This window comes from Marmota flaviventris, chromosome 4, assembly GCF_047511675.1.
Source record: "Marmota flaviventris isolate mMarFla1 chromosome 4, mMarFla1.hap1, whole genome shotgun sequence".
NCBI classification, from domain to species: Eukaryota; Metazoa; Chordata; class Mammalia; order Rodentia; family Sciuridae; genus Marmota; species Marmota flaviventris.
In genome coordinates this window covers 27,717,363-27,739,008 of record NC_092501.1, presented here as the reverse complement: position 1 = coordinate 27,739,008, position 21,646 = coordinate 27,717,363, and the positions used below count along the sequence as shown (strand labels likewise).

General features: G+C 41.2%; 1 protein-coding gene across 1 annotated transcript in view; it reads left to right on the top strand.

The window, feature by feature from the left end:
* Window positions 1–4,084, top strand: part of LOC114088514 (stearoyl-CoA desaturase-like) — a 31,279-nt gene extending 27,195 nt beyond the window's left edge. The window contains exons 7-8 of the mRNA XM_071611704.1: window positions 1,399–1,631; window positions 3,636–4,084. Of these exons, the coding sequence (XP_071467805.1) occupies window positions 1,399–1,631; window positions 3,636–3,835 (433 nt within the window). The 3' untranslated portion in view covers window positions 3,836–4,084. The remainder of the gene's footprint in view (window positions 1–1,398; window positions 1,632–3,635) is intronic.
* The last annotated feature ends 17,562 nt before the right edge of the window (window positions 4,085–21,646 follow it).

The window sequence follows — 21,646 nt, the reverse complement described above, 5'->3', positions numbered from 1 at the left end:
AGCTTAGGGAACCCATTTTTTCTCTTAGGTCTTAGAAAATAATGGTCAAAAATTTACTGTAAGTTCAAACTCATTTAAAACTCCAGTATTTGACATTCCACAGGCCCCCAGGCTGTACCTTATGGCTCTGTTCCTTCCTCTCCGAGCTATCTTTATGAAACCCATTAAATTAATAAACTGACCTGGGATAATCATGGATACAAAAAATAAATGTAGCTGAGAACTTACCTTCAAGAACTTTCTACTCTACTGGGGTTACAGGGGTAATCCAAGTATCCAAATAACCATGATATAAGGCAGAATATTGTGTGTACCTGAGAGGTAGAAAGAGGAGGGAGATTATTGAGGAGGGAACTGCTGGGAAGGTATAATGAACAGAGTACAATCACAATCCACCTGTAGATAGAGACTTTCATATGTATAGGAGCAAGGACAGTGGAACATAATGAGCCAAAGTCTCAAGGAAGTTCCAGGAAGGATGTCCTTCTGCTTGGAATATAGGGTGGGACAGGAAAAGGAGCACAGTGACAGTTTCTGCAGATTCCTTTCTGCAAATTTAAGATTTTATGCACTTGGAAACAGGAAACTACTATTGGTTTCCTCTGCAGCAACAGGGCATAGAGGTGTGCTTCAGAGTGGCTGCTCTTGGGTAGGTAATCACTGAGCCAGAGAGATGAGAGGCAGGGACACAGGTTGGATAATAGGGAGCACCCTGCTGGAGAGGCAGTGGCAAGAAGGGAAAGGAGTTGGAGGCAGGGAATGCCGGTGACATACGAAATCAAAGATATGTCTGCTCAAGGGAAGGAGTCGGACAGTCAGCTCCCTTCAAGTGTCAATGGCCTGGTCTATATGAAAGCGAAAAGTGGGACAGGGCCTCTGCAGGGACAGAGACCTGCAGGTGATCAAGGACATTCGCTGTGCCTCCTGACAGAAAAGCAGAGCAAACAATTAGGGGAGGTAGTAGGAAACGGAGGTGTTATACAAAACACGTTCTGTTCCAAAAGAGCGTGATTGGAGAAACAACGCAGCCCTAAGGCAGAGGGACAACAGCCCAGGCAGCAGAACTTGGCTGGTAACTTTGTGATTTGACCCTCACTTGTTGACCAACTCTTCTTTATGGTCTTATCAAATAAGCAGTTTGAATGGGAGCCAAGTGTTCCAATCCTTGCTGCACTGGTTCCTAGTGTTATCTTAGAAAGTCATTTAATGCCTCATCTAAAAAATGATACTATATACTCAAAAGATTTCCCACCCATTCCCCCAGGCTGCTTTTTGCCCAACTGTACTCATTGTGTAGGAGGAAAGTCATTTCACAGCTTAGCCCAGTGAAAGTGGACAATCTAGATTAAGTGTGTGAGTCCTCGATCCACTGACTAAATGTGTGATGTTTCAATGTAGGTACTACAAGATTGCTGTCCTGGTGATGTGCTTCATCGTGCCTACTCTAGTACCCTGGTTTTGTTGGAGTGAAACTTTTGTACACAGCTTGTATGTTGCCACATTCCTGCGATATGCTGTAGCGCTCAATGCCACCTGGCTGGTGAACAGTGCTGCCCATCTCTATGGATACCGCCCCTATGACAAGAACATTGAACCACGTGAGAGTCTCCTGGCTTCACTGGGAACTATGGGTAAGACAACAGTACACAGTAAAACCATATCTAGGGATCAGCTGATGACAGTATTCAGCTTGGAGCCAGAAACACCAGTTATATTTGTTCTTATGAACTTTTTTGTATCTTAGTTCTTCCACTGAAAAATTAGGAATCACTTTTGGGAAATGCATAGGAGAGTCAGGCAACAAGGTTTTTGTAAAAGGATGCTTAAAAATAATAGTGCCTTTTATTCCAGGTCCCCCAAGCCATCTCCAAATCCTACGTATATTGAGTCCTTTTCAAACTTTCCTTTCTCCTGTCACCTCTGACCTGGCTGTAGGCATACTTGGGGCAGAAGAAGCATAAAAAGAACATCAGGGTCAGTGGACAGGCCAGGAAGCCATGTGTTTTATATTTAATCATGTTGTATAAAATGCGGAAAAAGTAATTATTACAATTTAAAAAAAGGATAATGCTCTGAAAGCATTTTTTATCCTTTACTATAGTCTCATGAATCCCCCTACCTCCTTTCAGGCATCTTCTACCATTGTACATATTTTTACTTTGACCTATGCTGTGCAATTTTGACATTTTCCAAAGAAACAGAATAATCCAGTTTATTTATCTTCACTTGTTTATTGTTCATATCATTACTACTGGCATGTGTCCTGTATTGTAAACAGAGCTAGGGTGAACTTCCCTGACTCCAGGGTCTCCTTATGACTACCAGTTCAAAGTGGCTGCCAGCCTTACCATTATCACTGGTGTCATTCACTTCTATTTACCTGCCCTTCCCTCCCTCTCTCCACCCTTTGCTCTCCTCCAGCTCAGGTTCCTGCCATTCTAATCTTTTCCCTTTTTGAAAGACCTCCCCTCACAGTCAAAAGTTCACTCTCTCTCTCTCTCTGAAAAAGCTGACCTTCCCCATGAGCCTTCCTGGAGCTGCCTCTGGCTACCCCAGTTACCAGCTATGACCTTCTTCTTCACTTTTCTCTTGTGTCTAAGTATGCATCTTATTTTATCTTAAATGGGATGCTGATAGGTCAAGTGAGTGCTTATTCAGAGCCTGAGAAACCAGTCATGGAAGGGAGTGGTCCTTTTTCAGCACCCGTAAGGCCTTCATGTTACCACACACCATTCTCTCAGTTCCCATTCCAGACAACCCAGTGTACAGAGGGACATGCACTTTTAGAAGCCCTGATTAGGGTCATTTCTTTTGCTTATTGTTCTCCACTTGTTTATTGTTCATATCATTACTACTCTAACTGGGGACATTTTTATCCTCAAGAGTCCAACAAATTCTTTTATTAGTTTTTATCCCAACTTGATAAGGCTCAGTTTTGCTAATGTTGGAAGCTGTTCAGAAAAAGAGAGTCCTGCCAAGGGCTGGCAAAATATCCATGGAGTTTCCAAACATTTGTCCTCCATAGAATACTCCTCCATTGAGAGTACCTGTATTTTCCTCTCAAAGTGAAAAGCTAATCTCAAGAATTCTCAATCTCAGAGGTTAGAGGGAAGCACTCAGAATTTTCAGACTGTTTCTGTTTTATCAGTGCCTCCCCAATCCCAGGGTCAAAGTTCAGAGAATTAGAAGTCAGAGTAGCCCACTATGAACCAGCAGTGACTGAGAAATCTCTAGCCTGTGGCTAGGCCTCCTTACCTCTAACTTTTCCAGTCAGTCTGTTGGAACCTCTCACCCTTACAGGAGGCATCAGGGCAGTAAAGAAAAGGTGTGTTTCCTTACTCACCTTTGTAACAGAACCATCTTCTCTATCATCCTCCTATCCCTTGAGAGAAACTTCCCTCAAAGGATCAAAGGATCCCAGACAGAAATGGTTGACCAGAGCCTCTGGACCTGTTACTTAAGATGTCTCTGGGGGTATCTATTTGCTTCACAGTTGAACACTGAGTTCATTCATTCATTCAGTAACAGCGAGTTTCTCCAGGGCTCAAGGTACCCTGCTAGGTAGGAAGTGTGCAAAGATCAGGAAGAAAGCAATCTACTGAGCTCCCTAACTTCTCTCCTTGGTTTTGTTCCAGGTGAGGGCTTCCACAACTACCACCACTCCTTTCCCTATGACTACTCTGCCAGTGAGTACCGCTGGCACATCAACTTTTCCACGTTCTTCATTGACTGCATGGCTGCCCTTGGTCTGGCTTATGACCGGAAGAAAGTGTCCAAGGCTGCCATCTTGGCCAGGGTTAAAAGAACTGGAGATGGAAGCTACAAGAGTGGCTGAATTTGGGGCTGACCAGGATCCTGTTCCAAAAGCCAGCTGAATAGAAGTTTAATGTTCTGTCAATTCACTACTTCTTAATGCTACCAGGATGCTAAATGATGACCTTAACCCATCCCAGAATGGTATTCTTGTAAAATGCATAACTATTGAAAGGCAACAACTCTCCTTTACTCTGTTAAGCAGATATTCTTTTCTTCCCTCTCTTTTCATCCTATTGGCTTTTTCATTGCTTTGTTCCTATCACCTTTCTCTTCTCCCTCATTGCTTCCCAGGCAAGGTGCTGGTCAGCTGTACCATGTGTCTTGCTTTCAAATCCTATCACCTTTTCTAGAGTCTAAAAGTAAAGGTATTTACTCCAGAAAACTCTCTTTTCTTGAGCTGTCATGAGCTTAAAGATAGGTGGCTAAAACTAGAGATGCAACAAAAGTTCTGGGATGTTACTAAGTATCATCACCACATTTGCTCCATGGATGAAAAAATAACTTTATTTGGCACAGATCTTACAAAGCAGATAAACTATCAAGAGAAAGTTAGCATGCAGGGTATGACTCATAAGTAAGGATAATGATGAATTGGAAATGAAGAGCAAGGAAAGTTTCTGTGATCAGACCCATTTGCTTACCATCCAGAGACATGGAGTCGTTCTCTGTCTGACAGTGAAAAGGAATTGCCTTGGAGCTTGGCAATGCCAGAACCCAACACTGAATCTTAGTGTCTCAATGTAATTTAGCCTGAAAATACAGAAGAAGCACTTACTTAGTAGGAAAAGGGGTCTTTGCTGGAGAACAATTTTATTTTTCTTAAGATTTCTTGTTTCATAATACAAGAAATCTTCAGATTGGCTATGTCCAGACTTGACATATAAAATCACTCATAGAGTTTTGGGCATTCCATGAGCTGCTCCTCCAACTTCTTTCACTATTCTCTGCTGCCATATTTGTGATATTAATTGCACCTCTCAAAATAATAAGATGACTGTGTAATTTCCAAGTAGTCAAATCAAAAAGGGCTTTAGAAAGTGGAGGTGTGTCAACCAGAACATATGTAGTCATGGATATTTTGCTTGGATCTTCAAAATATTTTAGAGTATTTACTTCTGAAAGAGGATGTTGAAGAAATTTGAAGTAGAGGGGAAATTATATAGCTTGCCTAATCCTCCCATTGCTGGACAGGTGATGGAGAAGTTGAGGGACAGCATCTGTAGACAGCTTCTGCAAAGAAACTTTCCAAAGGGCTCTGAGAACACAACCAGGAGATTCAAAAGTTGCTAAGTAAATTAGATGTCATAATGAAACAAGCTCCATGCTAGGTCCCTTTATTTGTCCAAATTGCTCCTTAGATTGAGTAGAAACTAAGTTTTTCTCCTCGGTGTTGTGCCCTTCAGTCATTCCTTGCTCTGTGACCATCCGGCCTATAGCATAGGATTGCCTGGGGAAGAGGATTAAATCTCTTATCTGCTGTGATTCTGGATTCTTGGCTCTACCTACTGTCCCTTTTCTCTTACTTTTTCTCTGTGTTCTCATTTTTCTTCTTTCCCTGGATGGGCAATTGCCTGTGGGTATTCAGGGCATTGAGGAATTGCTGCCCAGGAAACTCCCTCTCTTGTAGTCACAATGCTCTTTGGCTCTGCAGCGCTGTGTCTCTTTAACAAGTAGAGCTGATGCCAATTTTTTTGTGGCCTCCAGATCCTCTTCACCTCCCTATGTGCCCCTGCCATACTGATAACCCCATACAAGTCTGAAAAACTCTTCTAGAAGACTGGTTGGCTCAGAGAGGCTCTGTCTCATGAGTCACAGCTGATCACAATGCTCACTTTTTTTGCCAGTGAGCCAGCCACTGAGCAGGAGTTTGTTGTTAGTCCCCTCGATATGGGTTAGAACGAGAGTGCCCCCTGAGTGTTCAACAGAGTGGCTTGGGCTGATCAGCACTTTACAGCTGACAGTACAATGCTTTGGGGAGGAGGAGGAGGAAACCTAGTCCACAGGGGAACACAAGAAATAAGGACAAGTTCCTAAGTGCCTCACATTTAAAGGAGGCCCCTACCTGGAGCCAGGGTCTGCTGGAAAGCTTGGGCTAAGACATGCCGGGAACTTTGCTAAAAATAATGTGTTCAGTAAACTGACAACCCCTGCCACATAGCCTAAGGCAGATAATAGGGTAGAAGAAATCTGGAAAAACATGGAACATTAGTGTTTGTCGACTATGAGCCTCACCTACCCTGTGCTTCTGTCATCAATGCAGAAGCCTGGCTCCTCTCTTTTACATTTGGAGTGTGCAATATGAAATGCTGTATCTACTGTTGAGGTCCAGTAGTGGGAGGGCAGGTCCTTCCTTCCTGTATCAATTGTAGAGAGGCTACAAGCACCAGCCTGCACTAAGGCAGCTTTGTCTGTGAGCTCTTGATTTAGTTGAAAGAACCTCTTGGAATATCACAATAAATTGGATCTACTGACCTATGTGTCTATCCCTGGGAATGTCTCTTATGTAGTTTTAAAATTCTATAAGTCTTTAGATATCTTCTTTATAATATGTGAATAATAAACTCATCTTTCTCTTCTAGTACTGTTCCATGGATCCGATCATGCCATGTCCTTACACAAGTGGGGACTGTGTGAATGTGGTGTGTAGGGAGGGGCATGTTGGCTCAGTAAAAACTCTATTTTCAAGATTCTAAAGATCAATTCAAGTGACACATTAATGAGAAACTCTGATCTGATCAAAAGTGAATTTCTAACAGTCCTTGCCTTGTGTACTGCTAACTACTTTTTGGGTACCTAATGTCTCCTCTCATGTGTGTTGCATGTGAGCCTCCACTCACTCTCTCTGTGAAGTTCCTTTACATGTGAGAGCCTACAGATCTGCCCAGGATAAAGGAGAATTATCAGCACATTGATTTCACTGTAGGTTTCATTTTGGATATTTGCCTTAAGACTATTTTTCTTAAATGCCTATATTTGATGGAAGATAGAAATAATTTAAATGTATTTGATTTATTAGTTTTTGATATTAGAAGATGTTTATATCTTTTAAAGTAGAAGTTTTTTCCTTCTTGGCTGGCTAGTATCCCTATTACAATTGTATTTGGAATGACAAATGTAAAAAATAAAGAAAGGAAAGAGACCAATGTTACTCTAGTGGTAAAAACCTCAGTTTTTCTTTAATTAAGATGGGGTAATATTCTGGCCAATGTCAAGGGCAATTCTGAGACATGACTAATATTTTTTATAAAGCATTTTGGGATCCTCAACAGAGAAATACGTCCTCTGTATTTGTATAAAAGCAGTGTCTTCCATGAACTTGACATGTTAATATATCCCAGATAATATCATTAGTTTACATGGTTCTCTTGAGAGGTGAAGTGAATGAATTCTATCACTTGTGGGCAACTACAAGGATAAAATTTGATAACATATAATCATTGCTATGAACATATATATACAGGATATCTATTTCTCTTTTGGTGGGATTTTTTCTTTCTTATATGAAGTAGTAGTCATCTGTAACCTAATAATGACTTTGGAATAATATTCTTTAATATCAACTCTGAAGCTAGTTGTAATGATCTGACATGATGTTTGTTGCTAATAAAAGTGAAATGAATCTGATTGCACTGTGTCTGGGAGCTTTTTGCTTGTGATTGTCTCTTAAGACCTTTATTTATGGCCCAATAACCTATCCATGTCCAGCATCTTTTGAAATAAAAGATATGTAGAAATGACCAGGTTGTTAAATAACCCAGTAACCTTCCCTGCCCTTCCTAAGTGTAACTTTATTTAAATACCAGGCATCAGGAATGGAGGTATCCGCTCCTATTAAATCAAACTTTCACCAACAGTTGGCACCTTAGCCTGGGGAAATACCAGATATCCATGTGTCACATGGTCACATGGACCCAAAACAGAGACTCTAGGAGGGGCCTAGAGCAGCAGCAGAAGCTCTGCCTGGGAAAGCAATACTTCACACAGCTTTGCAGACCTTAACGTAAGTTGATGGTGGCATTTATGTCATCGATTAATATCTGGTTTTCTACTGTGATCCCTTTCCCTCTTTATTTTGTTCAAATGATCTGGTCAGCATATTCTTTTTCAGTTGTTCTACAATTGCACTCTTCTTACTAATTCTCTACCTCCCTTCTACAGGATCTGGTGTCCAATATAAACATCACTGGGCTTTTTTTTTTTTTATTTCCTTCTAATTCCACATCTGCTTGTCCTCCCTTGGATTAAACATATCTTAATCCTTTTTCCAAAAAAATTATATTTTGATATCTGTTATCTCATCCTGGGACTGTTTTTTTACTCCTGTCTGTAAATGTTTCAAGAAGGAAGAAGAGCCAGGCATAGGTAATGTGTGTCTGTAGTCCCAGTTACTCAGGTGTTTATGGCAGGAGGATGACTTGAACCCAGGAGTTTGAGATCAACTTGGAAAACAGTGAGATGTCCTCTCAAGACACAACAGCCAGTGGCTCAAGAGGCTGAAGAAGGAGAATTGTAAGTTCAAAGCCAGCCTCAACAACTTAGAGTCCCTGAGCAACTTAGTGACACCCTGTTTCAAAATAAAAAATAAAAAGAGTTGGGGATAAATCTCAGTGGTAGAATGCATACTTCGCATGGGTTAGGCCCTGGAGTCAATCTCCAGAACCAAAGCATAAATATATTAACTACTTAGTTAATTAATTAAATATAAGTAAAATTAACAAAAGTGCATGAGAATGATAAATTGAAAATTATAAAAAGCTACTGAAAAATTAAAGGAGACCTAAAGATATGGAAAGAAATCACATGTTCATTATGTTCACGAATTAGAAAATTCAGTATTAAGATGGTAATACTCCTTGAATTGATTTATAGATTCAAAACAATCCACATCAAATTTCATCTCTTTGTATATAGGAAATTGGCAGGGTGATCCCAATATTCATAAGAAATTAAAGAGATCTAGAATACGTATTGAATAAAATGGTTTTACAAAAGAAGCATAAAGTTGGAAGATGCACACTTCTTGCTTTCAAAAGACAATGAAGGGTCCATGATAAAAGTGGTATTGGCAGAAAGACAGATACGTAAATCAGTGGAATGTAACAGATGGTGTAGAAATACACTCCATACATACAAGGTAAATTAATGTTTTATGTTCTTTCTCTTCCTTCTTTCCTTCCTTCTCCCACCCTCCAGCCCTGTTAGGAAGTAATGAACAGGGGCTAGAGGTAGGGAGAACAGGTGTGCGATTTTGGGCTGCACTGAATGTCAGATCACTCAATTTATAAAAGGGCATCTAGACAATTTAATGAGAAAAAAATTTTTCAAAAAATATTACTGGGTAAAAAATTGCTTCCAAGCTTTAAGTTCTCTATTCGCTTCACTGATTGTTTCTTTTGCTGAGAAGAAGCTTTTAGTTTGAATCCATCCCATTTATAAACTCATGATTTTAATTCTTGTGTTATAGGAATCTTATAAGGAAGTAGGGACCTAATCCAATATGATGGAGATTTGGGCCTACTTTTTCTTCTATTAGACACAGGGTGTCTGGTTTAATTCCTAGGTCCTTGATCCACTTTGATTTGAGTTTTGTGCGTGGTGAGAGATAGGAGTTTAATTTCAGTTTGTTGAGTGTGGAATTCCAGTTTTCCCAGCACCATTTGTTGAAGAGGCTATCTTTTCTCCAATGTGTGTTTTTTGCGCCTTTGTCTAATATAAGATAATTGTAATTATGTGGGTTAGTCTGTGTGTCCTCTATTCTGTACCATAGGCCTACCAGTCTATTTTGGTGCCAATATTGTTTTGTTACTATTGCTCTGTAGTATAGTTTAAGGTCTAGTATAGCGATACCACCTGCTTCACTCTTCTTGCTAAGGATTGCTTTAGCTATTCTGGGTCTCTTATTTTTCCAGATGAATTTCATGATTGCTTTTTCTATTTCTATGAGCAATGTCATTGCGATTTTGATGGGAATTGCATTAAATCTGTATAATGCTTTTGGTAGTATGGTCATTTTGACAATATTAATTCTGCCTATCCAAGAACAAGGAGATCTTTCCATCTTCTAAGGTCTTTAATTTCTTTCTTTGGCATTCTGTACTTTTCATTTTAGAGGTTTCTCACCTCTTTTGTTAGGTTGAGTCCCAAGTATTTAATTAATTTATTTATTTATTTATTTATTTTGAGGCTATTGTAAATGGGGTAGTTTTCCTCATTTCCCTTTCAGAGGATTTGTCATTGGTACACAGAAATGCCTTTGATTTATGGATGTTGATTTTGTATCCTGCTACTTTGCTGAATTCATTTACTAGTTCTAGAAGTTTTCTGGTGGAATTTTTTTGGGTCTTCTAGGTATAGAATCATATTGTCAGCAAATAGTGCTAATTTGAGTTCTTTTCCTATCTGTATCCCTTTAGTTTCTTGCATCTGTCTAATTGCTCTGGCCAGTGTTTCAAGAACTATGTTAAATAGAAGTGGTGAAAGAAGGCATCTCTGTCTTGTTCCACTTTTTAGAGGGAATGCTTTTAATTTTTTTCCATTTAGAATAATGTTGGCCTGGGGCTTAGCATAATAGATAGCTTTTACAATGTCGAGATATGTTCCTGTTATCCCTAGTTTTTCTAGTGTTTTGAACATGAAGTGGTGCCATATTTTGTCAAATGCTTTTTCTGCATCTATTGAGATGATCATATGGTTCTTATCTTTAGGTCTATTGATGTGATGAATTACATTTATTGATTTCTGTATGTTGAACCAACCTTGCATCCCTGGGATGAATCCCACTTGATCATGGTGCACTATCTTTTTGATATGTTTTTGTAGTCAATTTGCCAGAATTTTATTGAGAATTTTTGCATCTATGTTCACTAGAGATATTGGTCTGAAGTTTTCTTTCTTTGATGTGTCTTTGCCTGGTTTTGGAATCAGGGTGATATTGGCCTCATAGATGAGTTTGGAAGTGCTCTTTCTTTTTCTGTTTCCTGAGATAAATTGAAGAGTATTGGTATTAGTTCTTCTTTAAAGGTTTTGTAGAATTTGGCTGTGTATCCATCTGGTCCTGGGCTTTTCTTGGTTGGTGGGCTTCTGATGGCATCTTCTATTTCATCATTTGAAATCAATCTGTTTAAATTGTGTATATCATCTTGATTTAATTTCAGCAAATCGTATGACTCTAGAAATTTGTCAATGTCTTTGATATTTTCTATTTTATTGGAGTACAAGTTTTCAAAATAATTTCTAATTATTGCCTGTATTTCTGTAGTGTCTGTTGTGATATTTCCTTTTTCATCACATGTTAGTAATTTGAGTTTTCTTAAAGCTAAACACCAATAAATAAATAAATAGCCCAATCAATAAATGGGCCAAGGAACTGAACAGACACTTTTCAGAAGAGGATATACAATCAATCAAAAATATATGGGAAAATGTTCATCATATCTAGCAATTAGAGAAATGCAAATCAAAACTACTCTAAGATATCATCTCACTCCAGTCAGAATGGCAGCTATTATGAAGACAAACAACAATAAGTGTTGGTGAGGACATGGGGAAAAAGGTGCACTCATACATTGCTGGTGGGACTGCAAATTGATGCAGCCAATATGGAAAGCAGTATGGAGATTCCTTAGAAATCTGGGAATGGAACCACCATTTGACCCAGTATCCCTCTCCTCGGACTATACCCAAAGGACTTAAAAACAGCATACTACAGGGGGACACAGCCACATCAACGTTTACAGCAGCACAATTCACAATAGCTAAACTGTGGAGCCAAACTAGATGCCCTTCAGTGGATGAATGAATTTAAAAAATGTGGTATATATACACAATGGAATTTTACTCAGCAATAAAAGAGAATAAAATCATGGCATTTGCAGGTAAATGGATGACATTAGAGAAGATAATGCTAAATGAAGTTAGCCAATCCCAAAAAAAACAAACGCCGAATGTTTTCCCTGATATAAGGAGGCTGACTCATAGTGGGGTAGGGAGGGGGAGTATGGGAGGAATAGATGAATCATAAATAGGGAAGGGGGGTGGGAGGGGAAGGGAGGAGGCAGGGGATTAGCAAGGATGGTGGAATGTGATGGACATCATTATCCAAAGTACATGTATGAAGACATGAATTGGATGTCAACCTACTTTATATACAAACCAAGATATGAAAAATTGTGGTAATTAGAATATTCTAATATGTGTAATTAGAATTGTAATGCAAAAAAAAAACCAAAGTACATGTGTAAAGACATGAATTGGTGTGAACACACTTTATATACAAAGATATGAAAAATTGTGCTCTATATGCGTAATAAGAATTGTAATGCATTCTGCTGTTGTGTATTTAGAAAATAAAATCAATTAAATTAAAAAAATCATGGCATTTGCAGGTAAATGGATGGCTTTGGAGAAGATAATGCTAAGTGAAGTCAGCCAATCCCAAAAAACCAAATGCCGAATGTTTTTTTCTGATAGAAGGAGGCTGACTCATAGTCGGGTAGGGAGGGGGAGCGTGGGAGGCATAGATGAATTCTAGATGGGGCGGAGGGATGAGAGGGAAAGAGAGGGGGCAGGGAATTAGCAAGGATGGTGGAATGTGATGGACATCATTATCCAAAGTACACGTATGAAGACACGAATTGGTGTCAACATACTTTATATACAACTAGAGATATGAAAAGTTGTGCTGCATTCTAGATTCTGAAGGAGGAGATTATTCACCATGAAAGTTCCTAGCCCAGCCCCAGAGACTCCTGTACAGTAATGATGATGAAGAGGAGGGGAAGTGGGTGGCAGGAATCTGTGAGACAAATTCCTGAGAAGACTGCCTTGTAGTTGATCTGCGGACTCCGCTTGGGAAGCATGGGGCCAGAGAGAGGCCAAAAGCAGCTAATATGGAAGGAATCATTTGCAGACCTGGGAGACTCAAGCTACTTCTTCAGTCTTCTGGAAAATGCTGCTCCCACTGGAACAGCAGCTACAGGGTGTGCATTCTCTTCCTTCCCATCTAGAAGGAGCACCTGCTGGTTTGGTGACTCTCCCAGCTGTTGCTGGCCACTGCCCTGGAGAGCTGGCCTCTGACTTCTCTGAGCATCCAAATCCTGGATCTCTCTCCTCTGCAGTTCTCCTTTGTAGGAAAGAGTGTTTTCCTAGCAGTAACAGCTGGCCTGTTTATGGCCATCTTTCTCACACCAGAATAAAATTTGGAGGGGTGTAATATGTGTTTTGCCACAAGGATGTGAATGTGTCCAGGGGCTATCTGTCCTCTAGCCCCTCTACTCACTGCCTCCATTCACAGAGGCCTTAGGCAGCAGCTGTTCTTTTACATCCCTAGAACACCTCTGCATTCTTGTCACAAATCCTGAAGTGAATCTTAAACTCACTCTTTGGGTAATTTTCTTCCCTTGCAAATTCCTCATGTCACTTCATCCTTGTCCAAAATTTATCACCAGTAAGAATTTGGAAGAGCAGTCAGATCTCTTCCTCTCTCTCCATCATTGGTGCTGATTGCTCAAAAACATGTTTCACTGTAAGCAGCTCTGCTGTAACTTGTTCCCATCCAGGCAGCTAAGAGATAAATCTCCATCCTCTTGTCCTTATCCTTACCACTTTCAGCCACAGCTCCCCACTTTAGCACCTACAAGGAAGCTCTTTCCCTTCCTCCTAGTGTGCATCTCAGTCTTTGCTATGCTCACCATCATTAAATAATTTTCCAATTGTTGAAGGACCATTGGAGGACCCAGCTGTTACAGGCTAAGGCTGTGGTTGGTCTCCACAGGAGAGCCATGTGGATCCTCTCATGTGGTGACACTTCCTAGCTAATCTAGCCACAAGGTTTTTATCAGGGGCATCTGATAAAAGATTGAATTGTAGACGGGGAAATTGATTATAGCTAACCAATTAGTTTCAACCATTTCTCCCTATTTGGGGCAGTTTTTTTCCAAACTATCAAAACCCAGATATTTTATTTAGTTTTATGCAGTGCTGAGGACTGAAGCCAGTGCTGCCACATCACCTTGCAGTCAGCAGGTTGGCACCTATGGTGAGGACACACACATACTTCACCATGACACAGATGGAAACTGGACAAGGAGCACCCACCACCATACTCCTGTTCACACTTATCCCTTTGCACAACTACAGCTCTGTTACCATGTTTGGGTGCTGGGGTCCCTCTTCCCTTGCTATGCATGCTCCTTTCCAGGAGGCAACTCAGTCTCACGTAGCACACTCCCTGGGGACCAACCTCCCATGTTGGCCTTATGTGCCCAGATGTGTTTGAATGCAGTGGTCGATGCAGCTTAGACTATAGGTAGGATCCCCTTCTCTCTATCCCACTCATGTTTTTACACAGCAAAAGTTTTGAGAATGAATCTCAGAATTCAATGTTTCCTGCTCAACATCTGGGACTTTCATCCTAGGGTGCTGATTTTGCCTCTCTGCACTTTCCCCACAAGTCTTTGAGTGACATTCTTTGCTTCATTAATCACATCGCTCAAAGTTCAACAAAAAGTTTGAGGATCATCAGGCTCCAATTGCCTCCTTCAGGAGCCACCATAGGGTTTCTGTAAGTTTATGGTGGTCCAGGACAGAGGAGATGAGTGGGAAGTGAGCTTGGCCTGCAGGTCTCACCTGGAGACCAGCACAGGGGGACTTTAGGAAAGAAGGGACAGAGAAGTCCAGGGAGGATCCAGAGCAGGGAAGCTGCCTGGGGGTCCAGTTAAAAGGTCTCTTGGGGCAACTTTCTCTCAGAATGAATCTCCAGGAGCAGGTTTTCACTCTATAGAAACTGCAATGTCCCTGGGACTGGGGAGAACCTAAGCCAGCTTCTCTGAGCAAGGCCCCTTGTGACTCTATCACCCATGACACTCATGAGCACGCATGCAGGGGCACACAGGTATGTGTACATGCACACAAGGACACAGGCTGCAGGTCTCACTAATAACTATGGAATCAGATCCTTTCCTATATATAATGAGAAAGGGTATTTAAGCTAGGAATGATCTATTCTATAATGAGGAGTTAAGTTTAAAAGGCAAACTTTTTTCCCCAAGAATGCATGGGATGACTGAGTTTTTTTATTTTTAACTCAAATATTTTTAGTTATAGATGGACACAATAGCTTCATTTTATTTATTTATTTTTATGCGGTGCTGAGGATTGAACCCAGGGCCTCACATGTGCTAGGCAAGCACTCCACCACAGAGCTACAACCCTAGCCCCAGATATCTGATTCGTATCCACTGTAAAGCATAGATTGAAAGTGACCTTGATGTAGATGCACGCAGGGAGTAGAAAGTAGAAGGCACAGGCCCCTGATATCTTGCTGGGAAGAGAAGTATTTCAAGGACTGTTTTTCTCCTACTTAGAAATGTGTCAGGACAGACAAAGCCAGTATCAGCAGAGACCTCCTTCAGGAGGCCAGGAGGGAAGCCAGATTTCAGAGTGGAGGGTCCTGAAGTGAAAGCAGCTAGTGTGGCCCTTGGAGGGCTGCGTCCTTGGAAGGGAAGAGAGGAAGGAGAAAGGGTTATAGTGGAGACTGGGGCCAAGGGAAGAGTTTCCAAGATGAGCACAAAGGGAAAACTCAGGAAGGGGCAGTTTTGGGTCATGTTCCCATATCTATTTCCATCTCCTTCTTCAAAGGGAATTCAGTCCTGTAAATAATCTGAAAAGTATATTTATAAATGTGAATTTTTTATATAATATTGCAGTGTGCTTCAGTTAAAAAAAAACACCTATAAACCAAGGGATGAAATAAACAAAAAAAAAATGTCCGTTTCAGTCCTTATGTTGAATGGATATTAAATCCCACATTATCTCAAACTCATCCTCTTGCCAAAAAATTATTAACATAGGCAAAGGAATAGCCCCAGGACAAATCTGTACTGCAAATCTCCAAGGCAAAGAAATCTCAGGCAGATTCCTTCCCAAGCAAATCACAAGTTTTCAAGGGATGGTTTTTTTTTTTTTTTTTGCCCTGAAAGGGACTCGTCATCTGTATTCCAGGTATTTTATAGGGTCATAGGCTGTCTTTCCTTGTCCTAATTTCCTTCCTTTATGTATTGTAGCAAGATCTGCTGAGAAAGGCTGAGCTACAGAAAAGCACTTCAGCACTTAGCATTTAAATGAGGACTCTAACAGGGAGTAGGCGGACTTACCCCCTCTCCTTGGTCTCTAAGTGAAAGCTGCTTAGGAAATGACCCAGCCACTGTTCCCAGAAGCCTAGCAGCACAGGAACTTTTTCTGCAGTCACTATGGAGGCATAGAATGTTTTATTTTATTTCCTGATCTAGTTACTTTGATCCCTGTAGTCTAGATTTTTGAAAATATGCATGTACTCCCTTGTACTGCTGGATGCAGTAACAGTGGACATGGAAACCCTAAGAATTTATTCTTCTAAACAATTAGCTGTATAATAGTTAAAAGTAGCCAAATCAAAAGAGTTTGGCACTTGAGTACCATTTTTACTACCTAATGGAACTGCATCTAAGTGGATATTAAAAATTTTCTCAAACTGCTCCAACCATCTATTTCTATTGCCTTTACCAACCAGCACTGCTCAAGCAGAAATCAACTCAAACTGTATTTGAACAACTTACCTCCTTTTACTAATTTGTATTCTTTACCTTTCTCCCTAAGAGCAATTGCATTTGTACAAGGTTCTCCAAGATTCATTCTAATTACTGGCTCTGTATCTCTTAGACATAGAATAAGAAATTTCTTTTCCTTTTCTTCATCTTCCTATTTTGAAGTGTGGTAATGTTTGAAAGATTTAGACTAAGAGAAAGACATACACCTGAAAATGGTATAGAAAGTATAGGTGGAGCTTAATTGGGAGGTCGTACGGGGATACTGGAACATCACCTCTTCAAGTGCTACTACCAGAGGATAATAAAGTTGGGAATATAACCTCTTCAAAAATCGAATTTGGACTTGTCAGACAATGGTGAATTTAACCGACCCTGTGGGAGGCCAACCTTACACATGACTGAGTTACACTCCCTGGCTGGGTGTTGAGGCTCTCAGTTGAAGAAATGTGGCACCCTTCTTGGGTGCGAGGGTCGGTGTTTTGTGCATGTGTGTGTCTTGCTACAGTCCCATGGGTGAAGCTATGCTCACCTGTTCCTTTGTAACATAACCCCTTGCCCTGTTTAGGATAGATCTTCCATGGAAGTGCCTTGTGTGTGTCCCCTTCTTTTACTGTGCCCTTGGGTGTGGCCTACCCAGGTGTCAATCAACCTGCTGATAGTGGACATCATGAAGATAGACTCAGCCCCCTGAAACCTGCCCCCTTGCCTCATTTAAATAATTTCTCCTCAATAAAAGGGGTCAGCGCCTGCTCTCGCTCTCTCTCTTTCTGTGGACCCTTAAGGTCAGAGGAGCAGTCATAGTGACCCCAAAGAAAAAGGTATTTGTGTCTCTTGTGTGGTTATTTTGTGCAGCCCAGTTAGCCCAGTTTAACTGGAGTGACCCCTGAGCCTTTTAGTCACGAGAACAGAAACCCTGCACGACCCCCTTCTGATCTGACTTTCTTGGGCTGAAAAACTTTAACCTAAAAAGCATTTAAAAAATGATTATCGGAGCTGGGGATGTGGCTCAAGTGGTAGCGCGCTTGCCTGGCATGGGTGCAGACCGGTTCGATCCTCAGCACCACCTACAAACAAAGATGTTGTGCCCGCCGAAAACTAAAATAAATAAATAAATAAAACACACTCTCTCTCTCTCTCTCTCTTTTAAAAAATGATTATCATTAATAACAAGGGCTTACAATAAAGATTGAAAAAAAATGAACCATAGAAGGGTCTTTCCATAGTAGATACTTTTTTTTGAGATGTTCTCAAACTCTAGGTATATTTCAAATGTGAAACAGTGGGAATGTTATTGATATGAACAGAAAAAGAAAGCCTAAAGGACTGTAAAATAAGAATGGAATCCTCTCCTCTCCCCATTCCCATTCTCAAGAGGTATTTACTGTTAGAGTCAGGTATACATTTTTCCAAGAATTTTTCTATCCTTTTATTACATATGCATTTTTCTATCACTTTATTATCTACATTTTTATTGCAATTTTGTTTTTGCACTTACCAGTAACAACAGAGGTACTGGGATATCTCTAAGGACTAATATAATCTGATAGTTTCAATTATTGATCAGTTACTAGGTGGATATTTCTCTCAGGAAGGATACAAAGTGCTTCCAATTGCTTTGAAATAAAACTTTACCCAGTGTGCAGGTTCTTCACAAGCACTCGAAGGTATTGGCTTCAGTCTGAAAGACTTTGGCTCTTTGGACATGGAAAGAAGACTTAGGCTTGGATCTCCAGGATGCTTTGCTTTACGAAAATCCTGTTCAGGGAGTAGTTGAGGTAAAGAAATCCTATGGTGTGGGATTTTTCCATGATGCTTTTGCTTTTCCCCAGCCAGGTATGGGGTTTAGTCTTGGGCCAATGAAGGAGGCTGTTGGGCTCCATTAGGAAACTGGAAAGGGGCAGGGCAACCAGGGACTCAATGGGAGGCTCTGGGCTCTGCTCCACCATAGCAAGTCATACTGAGCAAGCCCCTTTGTTGAGAGCCACAGCCGAAGGGGCCCCAGCAAACTTCCAGCTGCCAGCAATCCAGCTGCCGGCTGATGATTGGCTCACAGCGGCCCCAGCAACATCTAGCTGATTGGCTCCTTGGCCCCAGCAACATCTAGCTGATTGGCTCCTCTGCGGTGATGCTCATTGGACTGTTTCCCTGCCCTTTCAGACCACGGAGCTGCTCATTGGGGGACTTTTTGGCTCTGCCCACGTGACCCAGCCAATCGGCCTCAAGAGCAGGAGGATTGTGGGAGGTGGAGAGAAGCTTGTGGGGGGAGAGACAGGTGTGTGGAAAGCCGGTGGTGGCAGTTGAGGCTCTGAGGGGTTTTTCCTGAGATGCTGTTTGTTTGGCGTGTTTGGTTCTAAAAATAAAGTTAGTTTCTTTTGACAAGTGGCTCCTGATTGTGCCCAGCCAGACTGCGGCATCTGGTGGCTCGCACGGGGAGCGACTGAGGGTAAGTGAACTGCTCGCCCCTGAGGGCAGGGCGAGAGGATGGGTAGCCATTTTAAGATTCTTCTTTTGTTATTTTGTTTCACTTTTGTTTTAAGTTGCCTGTCCCTGGAGATGAGTGAGACGGAAGAAAAACCGCTCACATCTGAGGAAAAACTATTTACGTCTGAGGAACAGATAGGGAGAAAGGACGGATGCACATGTCAGGAGGATAGAAAGGCTATAATGACTTTTTGTTGTTCCCTTTTTATTTCATTCTGTCTCGGTTTTGTTTGGCGTCATCTTGTTGGGTTGTATTATAGTAGAAATACGGGATCAGAAATTAGTAAAAAACAAACTGAAAGAGTGTTAAGTAAATTGTTAGAGGAAGGAGGCATCCCAGTAAAATCAATAGCAGTCAGGGCATACGTTGATACAATACAAAAATGTAGCCCATGGCTTTTAAAGGAGGAGTTGTTAAATATATCACAATGGAACCATCATGGTGAAGATTTAAAAAGAATAGAAAAGAAAAGCCCAGGGACTCTGCCAGTTGGCACATTGCCATTGTGGACGTTCGTATCTTGTTTGCTTAGTCCAAAGCCTTCAGTTCAGACAATGGTAGAGGAAGGAGAAGACATAATGATTCAAGTAAAAGAGAAGGTCTCTCAAGTTAGTCAGACAGAGGAAAAGATTCAAGTAAAAGAGAAGGCCTCTCAAGTTAGTCAGACAGAGAAAGAAAGTGTAAAACAGAAAAAGCCATCAGGGGGAAAGTTACAACAGGAGATTGCTACTAACACCTTTCTATCACCAGAGGGTGTAAGTGTCCAACCAACAGCACCACCTCTACAGGAGACTGCTACTAACACCTTTCTATCACCAGAGGACGTAAGTGTCCAACTAACAAGGCCACCTCCATATGCTGGGAGGTCCCCAACCCCCGCAGTTGATAGTTGGGATCCTGAGACAAGATCTCAAATATTAACATGCCCTGTATTTGAGGCAGGAGGGCAGCGATTTTACCAAGTTTTAAATTTCAAAACAGTGAAGCAGCTAAAAGAGGCTGTAACAACCTATGGTCCTCAAGCACCCTTCACTGTAAGCTTGGTCGAATCCATTAACAACTTGAACATGACGCCAGCAGATTGGGCTAATATGTGTAAAGCTGTGCTAAATGGAGGACAATACCTGTTATGGAAGGTTGCCAATGAGGAATTTTGCAAGGAGACGGCTAGGCGAAATGCAGCAGCTGGTTATCCTCAGAGAAATCTAGATATGTTGTTAGGAAAGGGACCTTATGAGGATCAGCAGCAACAAATTGCATATGATCCTGGCGTATACGCACAAATTGCTGCAGATGCAATTAAGGCATGGAAGACTTTACAAGGACATGGAGGTTTACAAGGTCAATTATCTAAGGTAATACAAGGAGCTAATGAACCTTATGCTGAATTTGTAGATAGGCTTATTCAAACAGCTACCAGAGTTTTTGGGAATACAGAACAAGCAATGCCATTACTAAAACACCTGGCTTATGAGCAAGCGAATCGTTGGTGCAGAGATATCATTAGACCATGGAAACATGAAGATTTAAACACATATATTAAATTATGTAGAGACATTAATGAACAAGAGCAAGTCGTGGCAGCTGCAGTAAAACAGGCTTTAGATGCCAGAGACATTAATGAACAAGGGCAAATTGTGGCAGCTGCAGTAAAACAGGCTTTAGATGCCAGGCCAAGAACATGCTACAATTGTGAACAAACAGGACATTTTAAAAGGAATTGCCCCATTGGAGGAGGGTTTAACAAAACTAGGTATCCAAGGAGTAGAATACCAGGTATTTGCCCACGATGCCGTAGAGGGAGACATTGGGCTAATGAATGCCGTTCTCAAACCACCATAGAGGGTACTCCATTATCAAAAAATGAACAAGGACCAGGTGTTTATCCACGATATCGTGGAGAAAGGCATCAGGCTCCATTGCCAAAAAATGGACAAGGGGGCCCAATGCTCCGGGGCCCAAAACCACAAATATACGGAGCACTGGAGGAACCCAGCAACCCCATCAGGGTAGTGCCCAGGACACATTGTCCATCAGATCCCTCATCAGACAAACCAGAGGGAGCGCAGGGTTGGACATCTGCGCCTCCGCCAGAGCAGTACTAACTCCAGAGATGGGAGTTCAAATCATTCCCACAGGGGTGAAAGGACCTCTTCCCAAAGGAACAGTAGGCTTATTATTGGGACACAGCTCTTCTACTCTAAAAGGACTTATGATAAGTCCTGGGGTAATTGATCCCGATTATGAAGGTGAAATAAAAATTATAGCCAGTTCTCCAAAGGGTATATCAGTAATTTCACCAGGAGATAGAATAGCACAGTTACTAATAATACCCAGCCTACACGATAAATTTTCCAGTCGTACTGTAGAAAGAGGTTCCAAGGGATTAGGTTCCACAGGTGTAGATTGGGCTATGCTTTCTTTAAATTTAGATTCTCGCCCCATGCTAAAACTAAATATTCAAGGACATGAATTTAATGGGCTACTGGATACAGGTGCAGACCTTAGCATCATCTCTCGTCAAGAATGGCCAAAACATTGGCCATTACAACAAGCCACTCAAACGCTTCGAGGCCTAGGAGTGGCGACTAATCCCCATAGAAGTGCAATGGTATTAGATTGGAAGGATCCTGAAGGATGTGAAGGAACTATACAGCCATATGTATTGGATCATCTTCCCGTAAATTTATGGGGACGAGATGTCCTAGATCAATTAGGTTTGACATTAACAAATAACATCAACCAAAATGCACCCACTATTATG